Consider the following 23,048-nt stretch of genomic DNA (forward strand, 5'->3'; position numbering starts at 1 on the left):
GGCGTGCGACAGCGGCTCCAGCGCCGGACTTCGCCACACCCCCAGCACAGGTTTGCCGCGAGGCATAAATTCTCTGCCAATGGCCGTGCTCGCCCCATGACCGGCGGATGGCCTGGAGAAGCCCGCGGGGTCCTGATGGGCCCCTCGGAGCGCGCTGACGAGCGCGGCCCAGACACACAGGCTTGGTTCGGGGATGCTCCGCGGCCTCTTTAAGGCAGGGGGCGGGGTGCCGCTCCGCGCGCATGCGCAGGGCGCCGGCCGTGGCCGCGGCGCTGGCTGTGGCGGCCGGCGGCGCCATGGGCTGCGGCGGAGGGGCCTGAGCCCGCCCGGCGGCGCCTCCCACCGCGCTCGGCCCGCGGTCGCCCATGGCGGAGCCGAGTGCTGAGGAGCCCGATGAGCGGCTGCTGCTCTTCGCGGAGCCGGCGCCTCAGGCAGGGCCGCCCCGGCGGGGGCCGCAAGGCGTGAAAGCCGCCCCCGGCGGGGCTGTGAGGCTGTGTGGGGAGCTGGGGCTGGAGGAGGAGGACTCGGGTGAGGAGGATTCGGGGCCCGAGGGGGATGGAGAGGACGAGCCTCTCCTGCGGGCCTCGGGCACCGGCCGCGGCCGCCGAGCGGGCGCCGCCCGGGACAAGGAGCCCCGCGCCGCCGCAGGTACGGCCCGGGGCCGCCGCCTCCCCCGCCGGGCTCGGCCGGACGCGGAGGGGAGCTGCGGGGGGCGCGCCGGCGCGGCTGGGGGCAGGCTGCCTTTGCTCGGGGAGGGCTGCCCGGCTGTCTCTGGGGCGAGAGGTAGCCCCTGCCCTGTCTGGCCAGCGAGGCTGGAAAAATACCTGTAGGGACTGAAGTACGCTTGATGTGCCATGCCCGGTGCCTCCTTAAGGTGTCCCTGTCCCCTGGGAAGCATATTACCAGCTTTTATCGCCAGGCGGTATCAGCGAGGGGCAGCGGTGCGTCACCCGTGCGCGGCGTGTGGGCTCGCTGACCATAGCCCTGGAAGGGAAAGTGCTCTGAATGGCTCGAAATTCAAATGCTTTGTCTTTCTGTGCAGGGCTGCACGAACTCATTTACATTTTCATGAGTGTCTCCACTGTTAACTTCTCCTTGTTCTCCGTCTCCTGTTTTGTTGGGCTTTCCTTTGTTTGCTTCTGTTTGTATTCTTCGAAACTTAGGGCTTTGCATGTTTTACAGACTGTGTTCTGTGGTGGGACTCGCTGCTGCTTCCTGAACACTTGGTGAACTCAGTCAAGTTTTCTATTTGTCCCACCTATTCCAGCAGTTAGTTGCTTGTGACACCCATGTTTTCATCCTTTAAAAAAATTTTAGTCTCTGTTCTTTGCTCCAGACATCTGTTCCCGTCTTTGTACCATCACATGTATTAAGAGTTTTTGATGTGGACACTTCTGTCATATTTTTGGTTTTCACAAAAATTTATCTGCTTTCCATGTTTTGAAATCTAGCCTTGGAGAGAGAAGGAAATGTAATGTGAAAATTCAGAAATGCAAAAACTTATTTATTAATTTGAAAGGAAGCATAAACATGGTCAGTATCTAATTCTAAATATACAGGCAAAATGATAAACTACACAATATTTATTGCTTACTTTTTTTCTTTAGACTTGCAAGCTTTCTGATTCTGTGCAGCTTTGTAAATAGGTGTACATCTAGGAAAGGTTTGCTGATGGAAATCTGTGGACTTCTATGACTTAATAGTGTTTGCTGTTGTAATTATACCATAGGATTTCTTGCCAGAGACTGGTGAAAATTGTTCCTTTTGCAACAATAGTGTGTTAAAAAAAAAAAAAATCCAAACAAAAACCCCATCCATCTGAGCAAAATATTTTAAGTTTTAAGTTATTAAAGTTGTTTTTTTAGTAGGCACAGAGAGTTTTTGCTAGTGTACGGTGTTAATCTCATCTTTTAACCAATGGTCCCAAGTGTAGACCAGACTTGTAATGCAAATGTGCCATTAAAATGTTAGAGTTCTCCTGTCTTGTTCCCACAAGGCTTAAGACGTGTTAATGCGACAGTGCTTTTAACAAAACGTAGTTAATGTTTCAGAGTGGAGACTAGAGCCATGGGTCTTGCACTACTGGGGCAGTTAGTGTAGTGAATGCAGAGTACTGCTTGGGAACTGCCCCAGGAGTATGTAAGAAAATCTCAGAACTGTGATTGATCGTAGCATCTCATCTCTTGCTGTTGCTTCTTTGTCCTTACCTTTTCTGTATGTCTAACACTTGAAGGTACAGCATTGTTTCATGTGTCAGGTGTAACAAACAGGCAAGGGATGTTATTCATGCATGTTATTGCAACGCAAGGAGTGTTTTCATAATGGAATTATGGTCAGAATATGAGACTCTGTATAGAAAAAGATGGAATTGGTTGAAGGGACTACCTTTAATTGTGTTAATGTTAAAATAGTATAAAGTTTGTTTAGTATTGAAGTTCATACATGTTACTCTTGTTAAGTGTATTAGTTTAGTTTATGTCATGTTAACATGGTGGAAGAACAGGTTAAGGTGTATACGTGGATGATAGTATTTGTATCTTCTTTGGCACGTCCTCATCATTCCAGTACAGCAGCCTGAAAGCTGTAGGCCTTGTTCAAATTAATTTGAAAACAGTTATTGAGCTTGGTAGTTAAGCTGTGTATGTGTGAGCCCTGGTCTCCTGAGTGGGAGTTCAATGAGAAGAGTAGTTTTCAAGAGCAGATGCAGGAAAAACCTTGATTAGTTACAGTTTTAAGTTTAGAGACTGTACTGGGAGTAAGTTGTGACCATGATACGCTTTCACAGTGAAAAACTTGGTTAAAATAATTTTTGAAGAGACCACCAACTCAGAAAACCCTGCCACATTCAGCAAATACTAGCTTCAATTAAAATGGCTTTTCATATGAAGAGTATTGATAAACTGAAAGGAAACTTCTTAAAACCGCCAGTTTCCTTGTTTTCAGCCTATATGTTTTTGTACAGCCACATCACTCTGGTAACAGCAGGCTTTCTAGTAGCGCAGTAGCAATACCACATGGATCATAAGCTTCAAAAATTATTGTTCTGTTCTTCCTTGAGCATACAGCATAATGTGGTTTCTTTGGTTTTAATTTGATTTTTAATTGAATATCTTTTTCCTGCAGTTATCTTTTATGTTAGAAAAGACATGGTTGAAGAATTTCCTTGAGGCAGTGAGACTAGTTACAGTTTTAGATTCTGGAATGAATGCACAGTCTGGAATGAATGCACAGAAATTAAAAACTGGCCTCTGAGAAAGTTGTTTTTCACATAGACAACTTCCGTCTTTGTGATAGAAAGTTCATCTGTAGGTCCTCTTCACCTGGAAGATGAATGTGCAGAGCAACTTAATACGGATGTTGCATTTCATCTGGTAACAGTATAATGCTGAACCCTGATTTTGCCTTCACTGGCAAAAATATGTAGTAGTTGCAGCTCAGCTGTGTGATGTGATGTTTCTTGTGTAGGGGTAGTTGAGGCTTGAGTATGGAATAAGAACCACCACATCACCAAGTGCCTTCTTCCGTAAAAATAAGTGTACTGTAGTTTTTTTGGTTTATTTCCCTACCTCACTTAAGTACTTTGTGACCAGGAAATCTTAAAACCCTTTCCCTCTCTCTTGGTGGCTGACTCTATGAACTGCAATTTCTTGATTGTCCCTGACAGTCCCAATAAAAATCTTAAACAGTAATTTATTGAAGAAGTATTGGCCAAGTAGTCTAACAGATTCTGATCTAATGGGCTGTAGTTGATCCTTATGAATGAGCTGCTATTAGTTTTAAGGCTTCTCTTCCTGTTGCCAAATTATGTTAAGGTTTTCTTGTGTTTTATGCTTTTTAGTTGTATTGGTTTGGAAGCCATGTTATTATCGGTGAGTGGTTCATGCAGGCAAGTGGTAATGTTCTAGAAAACTTTAGAGCATGTCCTGTGCTACAAAAAGGAGTTCCAAAACACCAACAGTGATTTGTATTATTGATTTTTTTATTTGGCTATCCGCAAACTCCTTAGGAGTATCTTTTCTGAATGGATTCTGTGTCAGCTGTCATTCCAGAAGAATGTATGTGTTTTATCTTACATTTCTTCAGGTGCTGAAATGGGAACAAGGCAACTTTATCTGTGAATGTTTAATTTAGAATGATGTAGCTGTTACTTAATACAGAAATGAGCCCTAATCCACAGTCCCATTAAAATGCATTCAGTAAGAATGTGGTATAACCTTAGCCTGGAAAGTAAGGTACAAAAATCTACAGTTTCAAAACTTGCAAAGACATAGTTTGAGAAAGTTTAAAGAGCAATAGAAGTATTAAATCCTGGCAACTTCTTTTCTAGTTATCTTTCTAAATAGTTGCATAGATGCAATAGTTGCATAAATGCCTGTGTGGAGCTGATCTTTTGGTCAGTACATAAAGAAATTCTACTAGTAGTTGATAGTATTTGAACGTTGGAATGGTGATGGCATGCAGTACTTCACCGGGATATTGGTGCAGCTTGTCAGTGCTAGTGTAACGGATTGTTTTGTAAATAACTTCATTGTGTCTTAGCAGATAATGAACATGTTAGCCAAGCTGTTAAATGAATGGTATGATACCATTCTAATAGTGGGTAACGGACAGTTTACTTTCAGGTAGCTTTCTCTACAGAAGGACACACAAATCTTAATAAAAATGGTATGTAAAATCTTTAGCACATTTTTTTACAGATACGGTTTTGAAGGGACTTTTTTCTTATAGGCTTCCTTACGTAAATCAAAATTTGAAAAAATCGTTGGAAAGTATAAACACTTTGCAGTGGTAGTCTCAAATTAGTTGTTGCAGATTTGGCTGATTTACTTGAAACAAAAGGTTGATTAGAGGCGGGTGAATCAGCAGCAAAACTTGCACTGGTTTAATGGACCAGATTTTTCAGCCTGCTGTTGAATGGGCATTAGCAGGGAAGGCTGTTAGCTTCTCAGTGTGTTTACTTAAGTTGCTGTGAATTTGTAGTACAAATTACGCTCAAGATGGCTTGTTTTCTTATTTTTCAGGACATACAGGACATACTGCTGATATGAATATATTTTTAGATGATCCAGAATTTGCAGAAATTATTCTGAGAGCAGAGCAAGCTATAGAGTGTGGAGTTTTTCCAGAAAGGATCTCACAAGGATCTAGTGGGAGTTACTTTGCCAAGGATCCAAAAGGGGTGAGCATGTTATTGAAAAGTCAGAGAAACGGTCAGCAATGAGTTTAAAATGGAAATTTTAAAATTCCATTTAAATGGAAATTAATTGAAATAAGTTGCTTAATAATTTGTGGTATGCCAAAATCTATGTTGGAAAAAATCAATGCAAGAAATACTTAGATTCCCAATTATGTCTTGCAGCATAAGCTTCTCTGTTGCAGTTTTACCATTTTTTGAATGATCTGCACCAAAGAAAATAAAAGGGCCTCTAACATCTGAAAATAATTCAGGAATTCCTTTGCACAGAATCTTTTTGTTCTTTGTATGTTTTAATTGATTTTTGACACAACCGAGCTTGTGATTTGGGTACTGTTTAGGTTTCATTAGCCAAGCTTTCTGTATTTTTATTTCTTTTCTTTTTAGACAGTCTTTTGTTTAGGTCATGTCTCCTTCCTCTTATATGATTGGTAGATGAGTAAGAAGAGTGATATAAACAAATCTACCTTTTTACTTGTATTTGTGTGCTGAATCTTCAGTTTCCCTCCTTTAGTGGTAGATGGTACCTTGAATAGTGATCATCAAAGAGGTGTTGAAAGGTTACTTTGAGACAGAGAAGTAACAGTTACCTGAATATCTTGCTTGAAAAGTAACATTTGGTTAGCATTATTTAGTAAGAGAAAATTATGTTTCAGACATACTTTCACATTGTTTTCTTTAAATCAGAATTACTTTGTCTGCTTACCAACCTGTTTGAAAAAAGATGGCTCCCAACCCCCACACCATTGTTAATTTGTCATATCTGATTTTATTTTAAACTCAATCAGTAGTCTTCTGGTCTTAGGTAGATGTAGGTATTCATTAATCCTGAAGATACCAGTTGTGTTGGACATGGAATTGTAAAATTTTAAGTGCGTAGGTTTTTAGAACATACTCAAAGTTGTTCTTCACTGCATCCCCAGAATGGTCATTTCCCATTTGTTTAGGAAGTATTATGGTTTTTGTTTAGCTTTTATTCATATTATTGGTCATTACAGAATATATTCCTGTTTTGCCATTTAATTTTCATAGATGCTTGGTTTTAATGACACTTTTCTGGTGATGATTTTTACACTTTAGTGAATGAGTGGTTTTTAGAATAGTTACCTGACTTAATACAAATAAACATATGAATTTACGACTTCATGTCTTAGATGGAAAGTAACAGAACTACCCCTTCAAAACCTTCTAAGAACTGCACCTTGCAATTCATATTCCTGTGTTCCAGGAACACTTGTTAGTCATGACCCCCTTCATTCTGGTGGAGGAGAGCCAAAGTAGGTTGGGAATGAGGATGTCTCTCTTTTTGAAACTGGAAGGAAAAAAAATAATTCGTTCTCTGATCGCTTTGTGGGATTCTTGCTGTCACGTACAATGCTGTTAATATGAAAACCTGTTCAAAGTTTCAGCAGACTTCTTAAACTTCAGGTCACTTCCCTACTTCAGTAGTTTGTAGGTTTCCAGGCTGTATGCTTATATATACGTATTGAAAATTTACACTGTTTTTAAAGAAGTATTTTAAATTAGGATTATAGCTTATTTAATATGCAATAGGGAAAAATCTGAGTAAGTAACCAAATACTGGTTTAAATCAATACTTTTTCAAAAATTCAATGCATGACCTGTCTAAAGAATATTCTATAGTGCTATGCTAAAAATGCTTTAAAACTGGTTAAGGGTTTGGGGGTTTTTTGAGTTTTTCTTAATGCTGTTCAATTGAGATCTTTTATTTTTAGGACATCAGTTAGTTGAGAAATGACTTGGAAAAAAGTCATCCCTGTTATGGATTTTCATATGTGCAAATCTCTTTTGTCTGAAGCCTCTCCAGACTGATTTTGCAGTTTTTTGGTGACTGGCAAATGCCTGAGAGGCTCACTGTGCCTTGAGGCTAATGAGAGAGTACTTACACCTGATTTTTGTAACCATAGCATTTTGAATGGAGCACCTTACTTCCTTGTTCTTACATGGTGATTTTCTTGTTGGTTTTACTTCTGTTTTGCAGTGAAGTGTTGGTTTTGTTCCTAATTAAGTTCCTAGTAGTGACTTGCCCTCCCCCTTTATGCAGGTCATTGATTTCAATGTAAGTATTTAGGAGAAAAGACTGAAAAACCACCAATATTTTTAACGTGGGCCATAAAAATTTAATTGCAAAAGTATTTGCTAACATGGGACTGTGAGAATAATGATGCTGAGTTCCTAGCTGCCTTTCAATTTTGCTTTTATTCTTTGCACTAAATTTAGAGCTTATCTAAGTTTGTTATCCATATTAAAAGTCTGATAAAACTTAATTTTGTCAGTAGTGCAACGCCCATTTGTAGAAGGGATTTCCCATCCTGTTTGTCACAGTATTGCATCATTCTACTTCAGACCAGTTTTGTGACTTGCTTTCTCCTATTCTTCTTGAGTAATCTCCTCTTCCTTATGCTGGGAAAGAGCTTATTAAAGACGTGCTAAGCTTTCTTACTGATCAGCTTCTGAAGTGTTTACCCACACAAATACCAAGTTACAGGTAAAATAACCTGTTTCCATTAGGTCATCTTATTCGCTGACTTGAGTCTATCAGAAAGATAAAACTAAAATTGTCTGATTAACACTAGAAACTTTTTGCATTTATTGGCATAGTTGTATACTGGTATGAAGCAGTTCAGTACTTAGTCAATACTTCAGCAACAGTGCTGCTTATTTCTGCAGTTGTTGTTCATTAAGTAACTAATAAAATAAAAGACATTGTGTCTGTTACAAACTGTTCTGCAACATGTTTTTGACAGTTTAGCTATTGGCTAATGCTAATGCCAATGGAGTCAGTCTAGAAATTAATTTTGACTTGCAAAATTAAGCATGTAAGTTGTCAACATATTGAGCTTTCTGGTTCTACTCTGGTCCTCAACAGCAGTGACTTTGCAAAATTTAGCAAGGTTCTGACTTAGGTGAAACCTTGAAAACTGTCTCTAGATTTGACAGTATAGCACAGTATGGTCCAGGCAAGTGATGGAATGGGCTAAGCTCCTTTTTAAAATGGGCAGTTTGTAGGAAGTATCCAGAGAGCGATTCAGAAAAGAGGTAATTAGTGGCTCAGCATATACTACCAAATACACCACTGTTTCAGGGAAATGAAAAGCTGCTAGCTTTGTTTTGAGTGGGTGGATACCTGTGATTCAATAGGAAAAAAATTGAACTTTATAACAATTCTAAACCTAACATTAGAATTTTGACTAAACTAGTATACTAAGTAAATTCAGTTTCTAAAGTGTGATTTTTTTTTTTTTTTTTTTTTTTGGGGGGGGGGGGGGGGGGAATGTTCAGAGAACATCATCTTGGCCTTTCACGTTGCATAGAATATTTTTTGTAAGTGCAACCTTTTGTGTAGGTCTAAACTGAATTGTGTCTGTGAAGTTGCATAGAACTTGGTTATGATTTTGAAAGTAGCCTTAGAGTCACAGATAACAGCATACCAAAACCAAGAGAATTTTTGTCAATTTGTTTCCTTCCCCAGTTGATAGGAAACTTATTTTATAGGATGAATGCAAATAATAATATTTCATAACTTATTTCTTCTGGTAGTTGATGGGAATGAATCAAAATAGATGGACAATACAGGTGATGCTACTAATGCCTGGTGTCTTATGTAATCTGTTTACAAACTGAATGAATAAAGTTCTCTGTAGTTTGTCTTGGACAAAGCAAGATTTTCTTGGACAATCTTGGACTAGTTGAATTGTCTTGGACAAAGTGGGTGAAAATTCTGGAGAAGCTAGAACAACTAGTCAAGTCTTCTCCCTAATCTAGTTGAATCAGCAGTTACTTGAAGCAGAACACTCATTTCTGACTGCCAGCAAACTTGTTCATGACTTAAGAGTGTAAATCATCTATGAGTGATGGCGCAACAGGAGGCAGTGTTTAGCTTAATGAGATACTCACTTTGAGAAGGATTCAGGAAAGTACTAATACGTGAAAATGCTTCTTAAACAGTTGTTCTTAAATATTTATTAGATGATAATTTCATTTATTCACCATGGTCCTGTGAGAAGGAATGAAGATACAGCATTTCTACAGCATTTCACTTGAGCTATGGAAGAGTCATTACATGGACTTTATGCACTAGGCTAAAGTTTATCACAGACAATTGGAAGGTTATATATTTTAGTGTGGTAATAATCTTGTGGTTTGAGGTTAACAAATATAGAATTGTGTGTAGGAGGCACCTTGAGAAATCATCCATTTAATGCCTGTGTTATGGAGCAGGATCGTTTTAACATGATTTCTGATGAATGTCTAACCAACCTGTTAGTGGCATCCTGTTTCAGAGACTCCACAACCTGGCAGTCTGTTCCAGTCTTGAGCCACTCTTAAGGTTCAAAAGGGTTTGTGTTTTTTTTAACTTATCTGCTGGGATTTAAGCCTATCATTTCTTGGCTTGTTAACAGTAAATGTGTTGTTCCTTTTTTCTCTGTAGCAACCTATTACATAGTTCATTGTGCCCTGATTTCTCTTAGGCTAAACAATCCCTGTTATACAGGCTTTCATTATTCACATTTTTTTGTGCTTATTCTCATTGTTTTTTCAACTTTCTCCAGTTTGTTAACAGATTTCTTGAAGCACAGTGTCCAAAATTGGATACAGTACTTTGAGTAATTTTAAGCTTTACTACATGTCTCCAATGTAAATGGAGGCTGATAGTGTGAGCCATTCTCAGCTTTGAGTTGAGGAATCTACAGCAGTGGTAAACAGCACCACCCTTGGGAATTGCGAAGTGCAGAACATTTTGATCCATTCAAACTTAAAGTAATACATAAAATAGATGTAAAAGAGAAAAGGTAACATCTGATTATTAGCATTCTGTATGTTTGTCACTTTCCTGGAACCATTATGTCTCTGAAATATCTCATCAATGCCTTAATTGGTGGGTTGAACATGATTTTTAAAACTACTTTTAAATCCTCGTTTTTAAAAAAACTCAATATAAAAGAAATTATATTCTAAAATGCTGTCCTCTAATTTTGAAAAACTAGTAAATGCTAGCTGGCTTTGATTTTTCTCTTATGAAGAGCTTATTTTGAATTTTTACTACTGTTAGATAAGCATTTGATGATAAATTTATTTGGAATACTATTTTGTAGTTTTATTATTTGATAATCTAAAAAGAGCAACTGTAAAATGCCATGTATGGTATCTGACCAATACTTTCAAATAACTAATTTTCATTATTGCAACTCAAAGTATTCATACTTTAATTTTATATTATTTATCCTAGAAAATTATTGGAGTGTTCAAACCAAAATCTGAAGAGCCTTATGGACATCTGAATCCAAAATGGACCAAATATTTTCACAAAGTTTGTTGTCCTTGCTGCTTTGGCAGAGGCTGCCTCGTTCCGAATCAGGGATACCTCTCTGAAGCTGGTGCCTATCTTGTGGATGACAAGCTTGGGCTAGGAGTTGTACCTAAAACCAAGGTAAAAGTTAAAATACATAAATTACTGAATGCAAAAAAATACATAGTGACTGACTTGTCAGTCTTTGGACTGTAGTTATGGAGACATCCTTGTGTATCATGCATTATCCCTAAGTCATTTATGAACTATCGCAAGTCCAAAGGCACAGTGGTTTGGTGTAGGAATAATGACTGTGATTTTTGTTTTAAAGGATAAGTTTGAAATCTGAATTGAATCTCTTCTTTGGAACTACTTCAGTTTCTAGCATTTTCTGACACTTCTGTGCCTCATGTTCTGATGCAAAAATTGCAAAAAGCAGCATATAAAGATTCCTGGTTTTGTTTGAGATATGTAAAATAGCAAATACTCATCTTTTCGTATAAAATTTGTCTGTTGGAAATGCCTGATGCTTCCTTTTTGCTTTTTTGACAACTGAGCATAAAATTTACTGTGATTTATAATTGAAATAATAAGGAATTCTGAGCTGTGTTTCTAACTTTCATATTTTAAGGTTGTCTGGCTTGTCAGTGAGACCTTTAATTACAGTGCAATAGATCGTGCAAAATCAAGAGGAAAAAAATATGCTTTAGAGAAAGTGCCAAAAGTTGCTAAAAAATTTAATCGAATTGGACTACCTCCTAAGGTAAGATGACAAATAAGTAATTTGTGCGTTTCTTGATTCTTACACAAAACTTTGAATTAAAAAAAAGAATATTTGTAGGTAACTTCAACAGTAGAAGAAAAACCTTGTTCCTTGTTGACAACTGTCTGAATGATTAAAGTTTGATAAATATGACTGTTTCTATGCAAAATCTATCCACTCTGTTACATCATTCCTTCATCTAACTGCTTTAATAATCTTGCCACTTTTTGTTTCAGTTTGCAGTCTAGCTTTTTGCTGGAGGAGTAATATGTTAAAATGTAAATCTCCCACCCCTGTGGTTTTTTTTTCTTGACTGTTTAGTATGTTTTCCTTCAGTGTCATGTTTTTATATTCTTAATTGTTTCTCCCCTGCAATTTATCTAGTGCTTTCATTTTTCCTGACTCTTCATTTTTTCCTTCTATTGTTCATTTTATTCCTTTAGATATGTGATTTTTGTGTTCATTCTACCTTCCTTTCATCTTGTGTGCAGTACTTCACTGACTAAAACCTCACATCTTTCCTGCCTAATGAGCCTTATTGTATCCCCAAAATGTTACCACAATTTTGATCCATGTGACATACATTACGCAAGCTTGTATCAGCATGGTTATTCCACATGCTGTGTGTTTATCCATGTCTCTGCATGTGTGCATCTATCCGTGTTTACTTCTCGAATATAAGTCCTTTTCTGAATTTTAATCTGGAGCTCCTTTCCTGTTGCCCACACATGTGGAGACTATGCTATCTGTAGTTTTTTTCCTTGGACTCTTTTGGGAAATGTATTTCAGCTATTTTCATGCAAAAAGTGTCTGTCTTGAAAAAATGGTTAATGCTGCTATTCTCATCAATGAAACATACAAATTTTTCTGAGATTTTTCTCCTGTGATTTCTTATGAACTATTGAACAAAGTGTTCCCAGTAGAAAAGAGAACAGATGCTATTTCTTTTTCTTTTGTTCCAACGATTGCTTATGACACTGTGTGTTCATCTACATTTTGCTGTCTGGCTACATCTTATTCCTGGTAAACTCAGTGAGTGCTTAAACAAATATTAAAAAAAACCAACAAAAAACCCGGAAAAAACCCTCACGATTTGAGTCTTACATTTTTCCTTTTTTTTTTTTTTAATGTCATACTTCCTGTTTTCTGAACTTTGAAAGTATATAATCAGTTCTTCTGTTAATGTTAAAATTAGTTATGTGACCTGCCCAAGTACATTTTCCAAATGCAGTTTCGTAATGTTTCAGGTTGGCTCCTTCCAGCTGTTTGTTGAAGGATATAAAGAAGCTGACTACTGGCTCAGGAAGTTTGAAACTGATCCTTTACCTGAGAATACAAGGAAAGAATTTCAGTCACAGTTTGAAAGATTGGTTATCTTGGATTATGTCATCAGAAATACAGGTATCTGTTAATGTCTCTCAGTATCTCATCTACTTTTGTGAGGCAAAAATGGTAAGCAGTGCTGGCTGAAAGCTGCTGCTGGAGGCTTTTAATGCATTTCAGATGCTTTTCTCAAAAGTGAAGGCCAGAATGTTGCATTTTAAACTTTAAAAAATATACTTTGAATTCAAACATTGAATATTGCAATATGACAAAGTCCAAACAACCCTTTTTAGCTGTTACTTGATATTTTAAGCAGTGTAAGAATTCAAGACCAACTACTTTCATTATGCTTTAATTCTGTCAATAAGCTAAGTCTGTCCTCATTAGGATAAGGGATGGTGGGGTTTCAGGAACCAAGAGAAAGCCATGACTACGCTTCCTTTTATACTAAGCTGGAGCCAATAACAGCACAGGTTCACATGAGTGCAAAATAGTTCATATTCATTGTGACTAGGCACTGAAGTACAACTGTGATGTATATCTCTCTGTTCTCGTGGATTCTTGTTTCTTTTACTCAGAAGCTGGGATTTTTCTGTTGACTATGTAGGTTGATTTATTTGCTCAAAAATGCAGAGGCAGTTTTATATTTAAAATACTTCCTTTGCTACTTTGTCAGAGGTGGGCGTCTTTACTCATCTTCAGACATACCAGTGCTAGTTCATTTTTCTTTTCTTAAATAAGTCACTCTAACCTGTGTCTTTTTAGAAGCGAACTAAAAGAGGAAAGTTTTGTAAGAACATAATACTTCCTACCTGTTGCTATGGTCTGTCAGCTTTATCAAATGGATCCCAGTGTTTCCAAACAATTCCTGTGTCCTGTGAAGTTCTTAAAATTGTAAGGAAAATACTCAAAATGCAAAACCTCATTATGTGGATGATTTTACCTCCACCTAATATATCTAACATGATAGAACATGAAAGTCTTCTGATGGATGCAGTCATCCTTTCTCTGAAAGACCTTGTCAAAGCCTTCAGTGTCTCAACTTTGTCTGAATGGTGCAGACATTTTCAGCTTCTGAAATGCTCTTCATTTTTTTTCTCACCTCCATCTTTGGAGAGTCTCTTTTCTCCATGTAGTCAAACATCACAGTATCTGTAATTTTGGAGGACCTCTCCCTTTCCCCATCAGCATTAAAACAAGCTTAAAAGTTAAGTCATTGTGGTTGCTGCTGCTGACAGTGTTTTCCCCAGGAAAAGTGCACACTACAGCCAATCTTTCTGCATAAAATGAGTGAAAGTAGTTTCTCTTAGTTTCCTTGATATTTTGCTGTATATTCAGCCAGTTGGGTAAACTAAAGCAGTAATACATACCTAAAAACACTTGGTAAATTTTTGGTCTTTCCAGTAAATCAGTTGCCTCATACATTTCAGTAAAGCTCAACCACATGTATTGTGATGGAAAAAAACTTTTTGAACAGTTTTGCCTGACTCCTTTGGTAAATTCTCAATTTACGATATTACTCATTGTATATCACTTTAGATGATGATTTCTTTATAAATGATGTATTGTGACATGCATTTTTCTGTTTAAAGACAGAGGTAACGATAATTGGTTAGTCAGGTATGAAAAACAAGATGATGGACTTGATCTGTCAGATAAGGTAAGAAAATTGTACTCTGAAACTTATATTCTTTAAATTGTTTAGTTTTAAAACTTGGTCTTGCAGGGGATGAAGTGTGTGGCTTTAATTCTGGTGCGTGGTCTCAAGAAATATGATAACTGCAAATTATTCTAGGCGAAATGAATGGAAAAGCTATTTGGATTAGACTAGTCTAGATAGAACAGTGCTAGAAGTTATTTTTATTGTTCTGTATTTTTTCTTTACTAGCTTGGGCTATAATAATAAAACTGCCCACTGTTGCTCAAGCACACTTCTTCAGCTATTTATGTGCTCTGCTTCTCTTGTATTTGGGGGAAGGGCTCCTCTTTAGTGGTGGCAGAGTAAGAATTGTATGTGCTGGAGTTTAAGCAGTGAAGCTAAAAAGTATATTATTTAGTATTTTTATTGTATTTCACTACTTTTGAAAGCACATAGGTATCACTTACTTCTGAAATATTTCTTCCGTAGGATAGCCAATGGACTATAACTAAAGAATCCACTATTAAAATTGCTGCAATTGACAATGGTTTAGCATTTCCTTTTAAGCATCCTGATGAGTGGAGGGCGTGTAAGTATTGCATTCTTCAACCACCTTCCTTTTGGGAGAGTAACTTCCAAATAAGCATTTTTTTTTAGTTGTGTGGTTGTAGTAAGAAACTAAGAAATCATTGCTGTAGTTTATATATCGAATTTTTAAATAATGTACTCTTCCTTAGAAAGTTAGCAACAAATGCCATTTTTGCAATGGCATGTGTGATTTAGTCCTTCATGTTTTTTTACCCTTATACCTTTAAACAATATTAATACATGGATATACATAAACATACTACTGTATGTAAACCTATTGATTTTGGAATTGGAAAAATTTAGCAACACATTTTTCATGTGTGTTTTCTTGAAAAACATAGTGGAAAATGACTTGAGTGCAAGGATACGCAAGTTCTGTCTCTCACAGCTGGATTTCTGTTTCAAAAGAAAGGGTACTGTTTTAGGTGAACAAGTAGACAAGTTACATGTTATTTTCACTTGTTCTCAGCTTTAGCTTACTTCTACAGGGTTAATCTTTAATTAGTATTTTCAAGCAGACTGAAAATGGATACTACTGTTAAAGCTAGATTGCTTCTAACACATCTTTGACTACTTACAGTTTAGAGGGAAGTGCCCAACAGGATTTACAATTATTTCTGGGGACTATTAGCCAATCAGGTGATTACGGCAGTTAAGTGTGGGCTAGTTTTGCTGTCAAAAGGCTAGTTAATTACCCCACCCAGCACCCTGTATAGTCTCTGTGTATCTTGATACTGTCCTATGTATCTCTTGGCTACAGTCACTTCTGCAGCTGTTCTAGACTATTACTGTTTATTTTATACCATCTTTTACTTTATCATCCAAAGTAATAAACTTGGATGATCCTTTAGAATTCTTTTGCAGTTGGACGAGTGTGTGACAATTCTGTAAAGGTAAACTTGTAGCATAAAGTTGTTTAAAATTGCAGGCTCTTGACAGATAGAACATGTTTTCTTGGTGACTAGAGCTGGTTGATCATCAAGGATAACCTCCTCAAGGCCAAGAGAACAGCCTCTTCAGAAGGCAGGAAGTTGGTCCAGCATGGATGAACAGGGAACTCCTGACTGAACCAGGGCACAGAAATTAAGTATATTAAAAAAATGGATGTAGAGACTCCCCTGGAAAAATAGAGACTTTGTCCGAAAGTGCAAGAATGGAGTCTGGAAAGTCAAAGCCCAGCTGGAGTAAAGCTAACAAAGAACATAAAGGGCAACAAGAAAGGGTTAAGTAAATTAGAAATGAGAGTGGGGCTGAAGAAGAGTGCAGCAAACACCTAAAGGCAAAAGGCATAAAAAAGAACAAGTTATTCAATGCTGACTTTGCCTCAGTTTTCACTTATAAGATTTGCTTTCAGATCTCAGAGCTCATAAGCAGAGCCTCTGGGAATGAATCATTACCCAAAACAGAAGGGAGCATTTAAGCAAAATGGGCATATGGAAGTTCACAGGAGTAGATGGGATGCACTGGAAATATGATGGGAGCTGGCTGATGTTGTATGAGGCTGTCTTCCCATCACTCTTGAAAGACTGTAATAATGTGGGAGGTTGCTGATGACTAGAAAAAGGTGAGTATCACATCCATGTTCAAGCAGGGCAGGATGTAGGGTGCAAGGAATGCTGGGGTAGCCAGCCTAACCTCAGTCCCCATGAGGATTGTGGAATGAATCCTCCTGGAAGCTGTGTTCGAGCATGTGAACAAGAAGGTCATGAGGAAGCCAGCATGGATTTACCAAGGACAAACTGCTTGACTGTCTAGACAGCTTTAAATAAGGTGACTGGCTCAGTGGATGAGGGAAGAGCAGTGAATATTGATTTTTTTTTTTTTTTTTTTTTTTTTCCTTCCCCTTCACTTTTGACAGGCCTTCTGTGCAGTCTCATAGTATTCCTGTAGTGAAACGTGAGATACAAACTGGACAGACTGAGGTGGGTGGGAAACTGGCTGGACTGTCAGACTCAAAAGGGCCATGTTAGGAAGTTCAGTGGGTGTCCTGCTACTACTGATGCTCCTCAATTCCTGCAACTGATACTGTTTGGTGTCTCATTTAACATCTGGTGGTATTAATTACTCTTACAATATCTCTTGAAAAAGCTGTTTAATAGCAATTATGTGAAAAGTTAAGAATGGTTTTCTCAGCGTGCTTAAAAGAAGGCATTTTAATAAACAAAATTTTATTAAAAAATAGTAGCTACTTTTTTGTTAATTCTTCAGTATGAGTCAAATGTCTGAAAGAGTTCTGTTTGATTGCAGCCATTATTTTACTCCAAAGGAGACTGCATTACTAAACTAGAAGGCCTCTACTGTTGCTTACAGTATTTAATTTATATAACTTTTTTACTTATTGCTTCAGCTAACTATTTATTACTTAAAATATATTTTCACTGTTTGGAAAAAAAGCTAAGTAGCTGTAAAGCTGCTTTTCTAACAGTAGCCAAAAGAGGTATATTGGCTAACAATGGTGTGAAAAATGGTGTGTTACTGAGAACTTCCAGTAGACCACAGGGTACTGGCAAGCACTTGAGAATTTCATTTTTGCCTGTGGTTAATCATTAAGTGTATTGTTTTTCTGCATTAGATCCCTTTCACTGGGCGTGGCTTTCTCAAGCAAAAGTTCCATTCTCTCAGGAGACCAGAGACCTAGTTCTTCCTCGCATTTCTGATATGAACTTTGTACAGGATCTTTGTGAAGATCTTTATGAACTATTTAAGGTGAATTGAGTATTACTGAAATAGCTAATACTTGTAATGGAACAGTTAGGTGATTTTTGTTTTTATGAATTTAACTTCTGTATGTCATGATACTGTGCTATTTTAGCTTTGACATTGGAATGGTAGAAAGGGTTTATATAATTAAGAGGAAACTGTGTCACTAATGTGGCTAATTGATAATAATCAGCTCATGTGAAAACATAATTACCTTTTATGTACTTAAGTTTCACATAATCAGTTAAAGGTGGTTAACTTCTATAGCACAAATCTGTGTAAAAACTCTATTTGACATACCTGTGTGGTTTGTATATGCTTAAGATAAACTGTAGCAACCTGAGCAAATTGTGTATTTAATGTAACTTGAAGTACCTGCATACTTCTGATATACTTAATTTTACATACATATGTTGTGTGAAGTTGATGCTGAAATCTTGACCATGTTTTAAGTCAAACTTATTTTAAAGATACTGAAACTGTGCTGCAATACTGACATGTAAAAAAGTGTCCTTCTCTTAAACATTACATAAACAATTGTGTCAGATATTCAAGTGAAATAATCCAAACGATAAGGACAGAAAGAAATGGAAATTTTAAACTTTTAATGAAAATGCAGCTGTAATATCGAAACTATATCCTGAAACACATTCACAATATTTGCATCTTTGACTCAGTTGTATTCAAAGTGACTCTGGCTTGTCTGTTAAACCCGGTGGAAGTTAAAGTATTTAATAAATCTGAAGGAGGAAGTGTTCTTTTGCCAGAGTAAAGGTGAGAGACAGAACAGTGTGGCATTATGTGATGGTATTAAGCCTCCCTACCAGTGCCCTAAAGTGGTATCTGCTGATGTATTTTACTTTTATGATGTGGAACATCCTTCATTTTCACGTATGTAAACTTGCTGCAATAAATAGACCTTTTTGTGGGTCATACTATGACTATTTGAAGCTTCCAAAAATTATTATGCTGTTAGTAAATATCACTGTGATGAATTTGTGTGCTATAAATATGTAACTAAAAATAAATGGGTCATTTCTTATAATAACTGTTTGTTTTCTTTAATAAAGGCTGATAAAGGATTTGACAAGTCTACTTTTGAAAACCAAATGTCGGTTATGAGGGGGCAGGTAAGACTGCTTCTTTATGTTTTTATTTATGTATTTAATTTGTCATCAATTCTCAGCTGGTTTTTTTTTAGAGCTACATAAACTGACTCCTGTTGAATGAATGACACTTGAACCTGTTTTCATCAGAGAAGACTAAATTTCTTTCTAGAGTTTACTCGTATTTGCATATAAATGAGACAGCAGAAAGTATATACTGATTCTTTTTGATATTTGTAGAAGATGATTTTTTTAAATAATGTAATTGGGTTTTATTGTTTTTGTGGGGGATGGGGAAGACTTAATACCTGCGTATTCTTAGATGGTACTTTAAAGATGAAACACTGGAGAAGAGTCATAAACTTGGATGAAAAATTTGGTGGGTAATTTCATTATGTTATTAAAAGAAATGTAGCTTTATTGTGGACAGTTAACTTGAGTATTGAAATACCTCTCACAAGAAAGCAATATCAGGATATAAAAATTTTTCATCCTAGCAAATGTCAGAACCATACTTAGAACGAATCCAGCTATTTTCAGATGATTAAGTGTTGTTATTTTTTGACACGGAAACAAGAGAGGAGAAGGGTTTCTCCATCTCCTTGCTGCTTTAAAATTTAAGACTGGTGTGATATACTGGAAAACAAGGTTTAGCTGGGAACAAATTATTTAGTTCATTGTAGGCGTAAAACAGTGATTTGTGAAAATGTAAGGGAATTGGGCTAGATAAATTAATAGTCCCATTTGTCCTGAATTTATTGAAATTGACTTCTCTGTGTTCATAAATTTGGCATAGATAGTTTAAAGCCAGACATTCACAATTCCTAGAGCGGCTTAATCCGGCCTTTTCTGTGTAGAGCTTCCTATATCAAGAAGTACCTTGCACAAGACTGCAGCTGTGCATAGCCAAACATGATCCTAGTTAATGTTAGTTATGTGTGGTGGCTAAAAGCCAGCAAACCTTACTTATTAAATTGAATTATAGGAGTTATTGCTGAAATAACTTTTCTGAGAAGTTTGTGCAGTCACTGGAAGGTCACTTCTGAAGTATTCATCCATCTTAAACTGTGTTAAATAGCTTTTTTGTGATGAGACAATTGGCTACAGGGAATCTGTTATTTAACAAAAAGCTTAAGGAAAAAACCTGATGTATGTATTTGAGAGAGATCTAGCTAAGGTTGTCTAATTAATTTCCCACTGTAAAGGCTGTGTTTGGACCTTTTCTTCACACCCTTTTCCTGGGGTGGATTTCAGCAGAGATTTGGGGTTTTTTGTTTTGTTTTAAAAATCTCTCTCTAGCTGTACAAGGATGTGTTTCACTGTGGGAAATGTCATGTTTTCAGGCATGGATTTAGGGAAGAAATGCAATAATGAGTTATTCTTGGATGTGATTGGAAATACATCAGCAAATGTTGCCTTTTAGCACTGATTTTAGACTTGCTTTTCGTTTAAAACCAATGTTAAAGGGCATTATAGAAGAGTTGGTATCTAGATCACATGATAATGGATTCATTCATTTAAGATGAATTTGCAGGATAGCCAAACATCTGTAAATACATCCTTAAAAGTGAAAACTTTAAGAATTAGAAAATGAAAAATCTAGTTGATAAAGATAAGAAGGCTGAAGAGAAATATATCCTGCACAGAAGGGGTGAGATCTTTAAATCTAAGGTACCAAAAGTAGTTAGAAGCACTTTTCTGTGAAGTGGGGGAAAAAAAATACTGGGAAGGGTTTCAAACCCAAGATAAACAGTTCTCTCAAGAACATAGAGATTAAGAAATCAGGTAACACAGATCTACAAAGGTTTGCCTTAGAAAATGTAAATACCAAGTGGAGTTGCTGGAAGACCCAAATTGCAGTAAACGATGCACGACTTTATCTGTCCAGGATTCTTCAGCCATGAAAGTGCAGAATGAACAGCAGTAAGTCGCACAAGGAACAGAAGGGCATTGTGCAGGGAAAGAAAAGGCTTGATGTTAAGGATAATGCACATGTGTCACCATAACTAAATTGAATACTTGCCCCAGTTTTCAGCAGGTTAACATTGAATGTGAAGTAAATGATCAGGGCAGTTCATGAGCACTGAAGTTTCAGAAGGAAGATAGATAACAGAGTCCTGGGAGCTGAGGGCTAAATTTGGATCTTAGCACTGGGTCTGGTGTGGGTTAATAATATGGCTACATATCTTCTGATGTGAAAATAATTTGTAGCTAAACCCCTGGTCGATCCTATGTTAAATACATGTAGATTGCATTCTTGTAGGTTTTTTTTGTTAATGGTGCAATGCTCTTGACGTGCTAAATTTAAAATGCTGTTAGATTTTTGTCTCTAATGTTTTCCAAAAATTTGGAGAGGATTGCATGAAATACTCAGGAAAAGAATAGAAGGGTAGTCAGATAGCGGTAGGATGTCACAATGTTACCAAAAAAATAAAGTATTTCTACTTCCAATAGAGTATCTTTTAAAAATAAATTTGACAGCATAGACCTCTATAGCACTGATTTAAGAGTGACATCTAAATTTATGAGCCTGTTAGCCACAGTTTTATTTGTGCACCCTCACCTTACTTGCTTTTATTCTTTTAGATACTAAACCTTACTCAGGCATTAAAGGATGGAAAAAGTCCCATTCAGCTTGTTCAGATGCCACGTGTGATTGTGGAGCGAAGTAGCACTGGAAGTCAGGGCCGAATTGTTCATCTGAGTAATGCGTTCACGCAGACCTTTCATAGCAGGAAGCCTTTCTTTTCCTCCTGGTAGCAACAAAAATATGTGAGAAGAGTAAGTTTCCCTTAACTGTAGAAAACTACGGTGTAAAGGCTCTGCAATAACGTACTTCTGCTGTATACCAAGAGCTCTGACTGCTGACACCTCAGAACTTAAATTCTAAAGACTTAAGAAATGTATTTTGAATGTAATAAAAGTTTACAATTTTTGTGTCAAAATTGTGAATTCTTATGTCAGGGAATGAGAAGAATTTGTCCATACTGTATTTTTATAGGCTAAAGTAATGTATTCTGAATAATACTCTGAATAAGGGAAGATACAGTTTGCATATGCTGAGAAACTAATTTTGAATACAATCAGAATTCTTTTTGTTTGAAAACCTATACACTCTCAATTTCTTTTTATATGGTCTTTAAAAAAAAAGTGCAGATTGTTATCTTTGATTGTGAAAATGCTTTTCCTTGGAATTTCTTCCTGATATTTTAAGCTGTTTATAGATTTTCATAGGCTAGTTACTTGAAAAGTCATGCACTAAAAAAAAACCCTATATTCAGTCTGTCCTTGACAAACAAGTAAAAGAAAAGGAGAAGGGAAAAAATGCTTGACGTAGGTTGGTTTTTTGTATGTGGGGACCAAAAATAGTTAAATAGTTGAATTTACAGCAAAATTCAACCTAAGTACACACAGTTCCTACTGTGACAAAAGAAACTGAGTGTATGTTTCAGAGGTTGAAATTTCACCTCTAGCTTTTGGAACTTGTGTGTTTAAGCACATGTATGGAAAATTGTGATATTTCTTTATATATTCATCACAATGAAAGAATTGCACCATGTTGTTACAGGTTTTTGCCATATGCATATAAATGTGTTCATCAGTAGTCACTGAAGTGGTTCTGCACTGTTAATGATAAAAGCACTAATGTGTTTGTCACAAAGCCAGTCTGCCTTCTAAATTTCTATCTAAACACACTGTTGGGTTTTTTTTGACTGGAGGGGGAAAAAAAAAAAGTAATACATGGAGCACTGTTGTGCCCTTAGTGATGTCATGCTCATCTGCCAGTTGCCATTTGCATTTAAGTTATGTTGTTTAAGACTTGATGGTCATGTTTCTAGATCTGTGGCTTATGTAACATGGTAAATATTTTTATTTTAGTAATTTTCTGGACAGTTAAGACTGGGAATGGGAGAAAAATTGCTGCTTTTATGAAGCCTTCAGTATTTCAGACATTGCTGTATTTTGTAATTCAAAGCAATACTGTTAAACTAAAAAATAATAAAATGCTTGTATTTTATATAATTTTGAGTGGATGTAAATATTAATGTAGCATGTCACCAATTCACATGATTAACTAAAACGTTTAAGCCTTAAATGTAGAACTCACTATAGGGTGGAGTTCAAAACAAGATTGAAATGACCACCTTTATAAACTTTCCATGATGGTTTCTATCAAAGTTTAGTAAAAAATAAAATATGGTGTTTATGTACCAGACATGTCCCTTGAAGAAAATAAATGTCCTAGTCCCAAATGCACGGGGTTTAGGCTCAGCTGTCTTATTTCTGCTGCCGTAAGTCGCCCCTACTTTCGTTTTGTGGCGGCGGATGACTCTGGTCCCAAACCGGCACCTGCTGGGGAGGGAAGTTTTCTCCCTTGGCGGTGGGGCCGCCGCGCCGCTGTAGGGGGCACTGCGGCGCCGCCT

General features: G+C 37.1%; 1 protein-coding gene across 3 annotated transcripts; it reads left to right on the plus strand.

Annotated features, from left to right (window-relative positions):
- The first annotated feature begins 262 nt into the window (after window positions 1-262).
- PI4K2B (phosphatidylinositol 4-kinase type 2 beta) lies at window positions 263-22,881 on the plus strand. Of its 3 annotated transcripts, XM_074865925.1 has the most exons (11): window positions 301-648; window positions 4,623-4,665; window positions 5,022-5,179; window positions 10,446-10,646; window positions 11,137-11,268; window positions 12,516-12,669; window positions 14,184-14,251; window positions 14,720-14,819; window positions 17,391-17,524; window positions 18,589-18,648; window positions 21,211-22,881. In XM_074865925.1, the coding sequence occupies exons 1-11, from the start codon at window positions 556-558 to the stop codon at window positions 21,382-21,384; spliced, it is 1,317 nt and encodes a 438-aa protein (XP_074722026.1). In that variant the 5' UTR covers window positions 301-555; the 3' UTR covers window positions 21,385-22,881. The 3 variants fall into 3 exon arrangements, with proteins under 3 accessions (XP_074722027.1, XP_074722025.1, XP_074722026.1); XM_074865924.1 differs by lacking the exon at window positions 4,623-4,665 and having other exon boundaries at window positions 265-648; XM_074865926.1 differs by lacking the exons at window positions 4,623-4,665; window positions 14,184-14,251; window positions 14,720-14,819 and having other exon boundaries at window positions 263-648.
- Window positions 22,882-23,048: the final 167 nt, after the last annotated feature.

The sequence above is a fragment of the Strix uralensis genome, chromosome 4, assembly GCF_047716275.1.
Source record: "Strix uralensis isolate ZFMK-TIS-50842 chromosome 4, bStrUra1, whole genome shotgun sequence".
In the NCBI taxonomy this organism is placed as follows: domain Eukaryota; kingdom Metazoa; phylum Chordata; class Aves; order Strigiformes; family Strigidae; genus Strix; species Strix uralensis.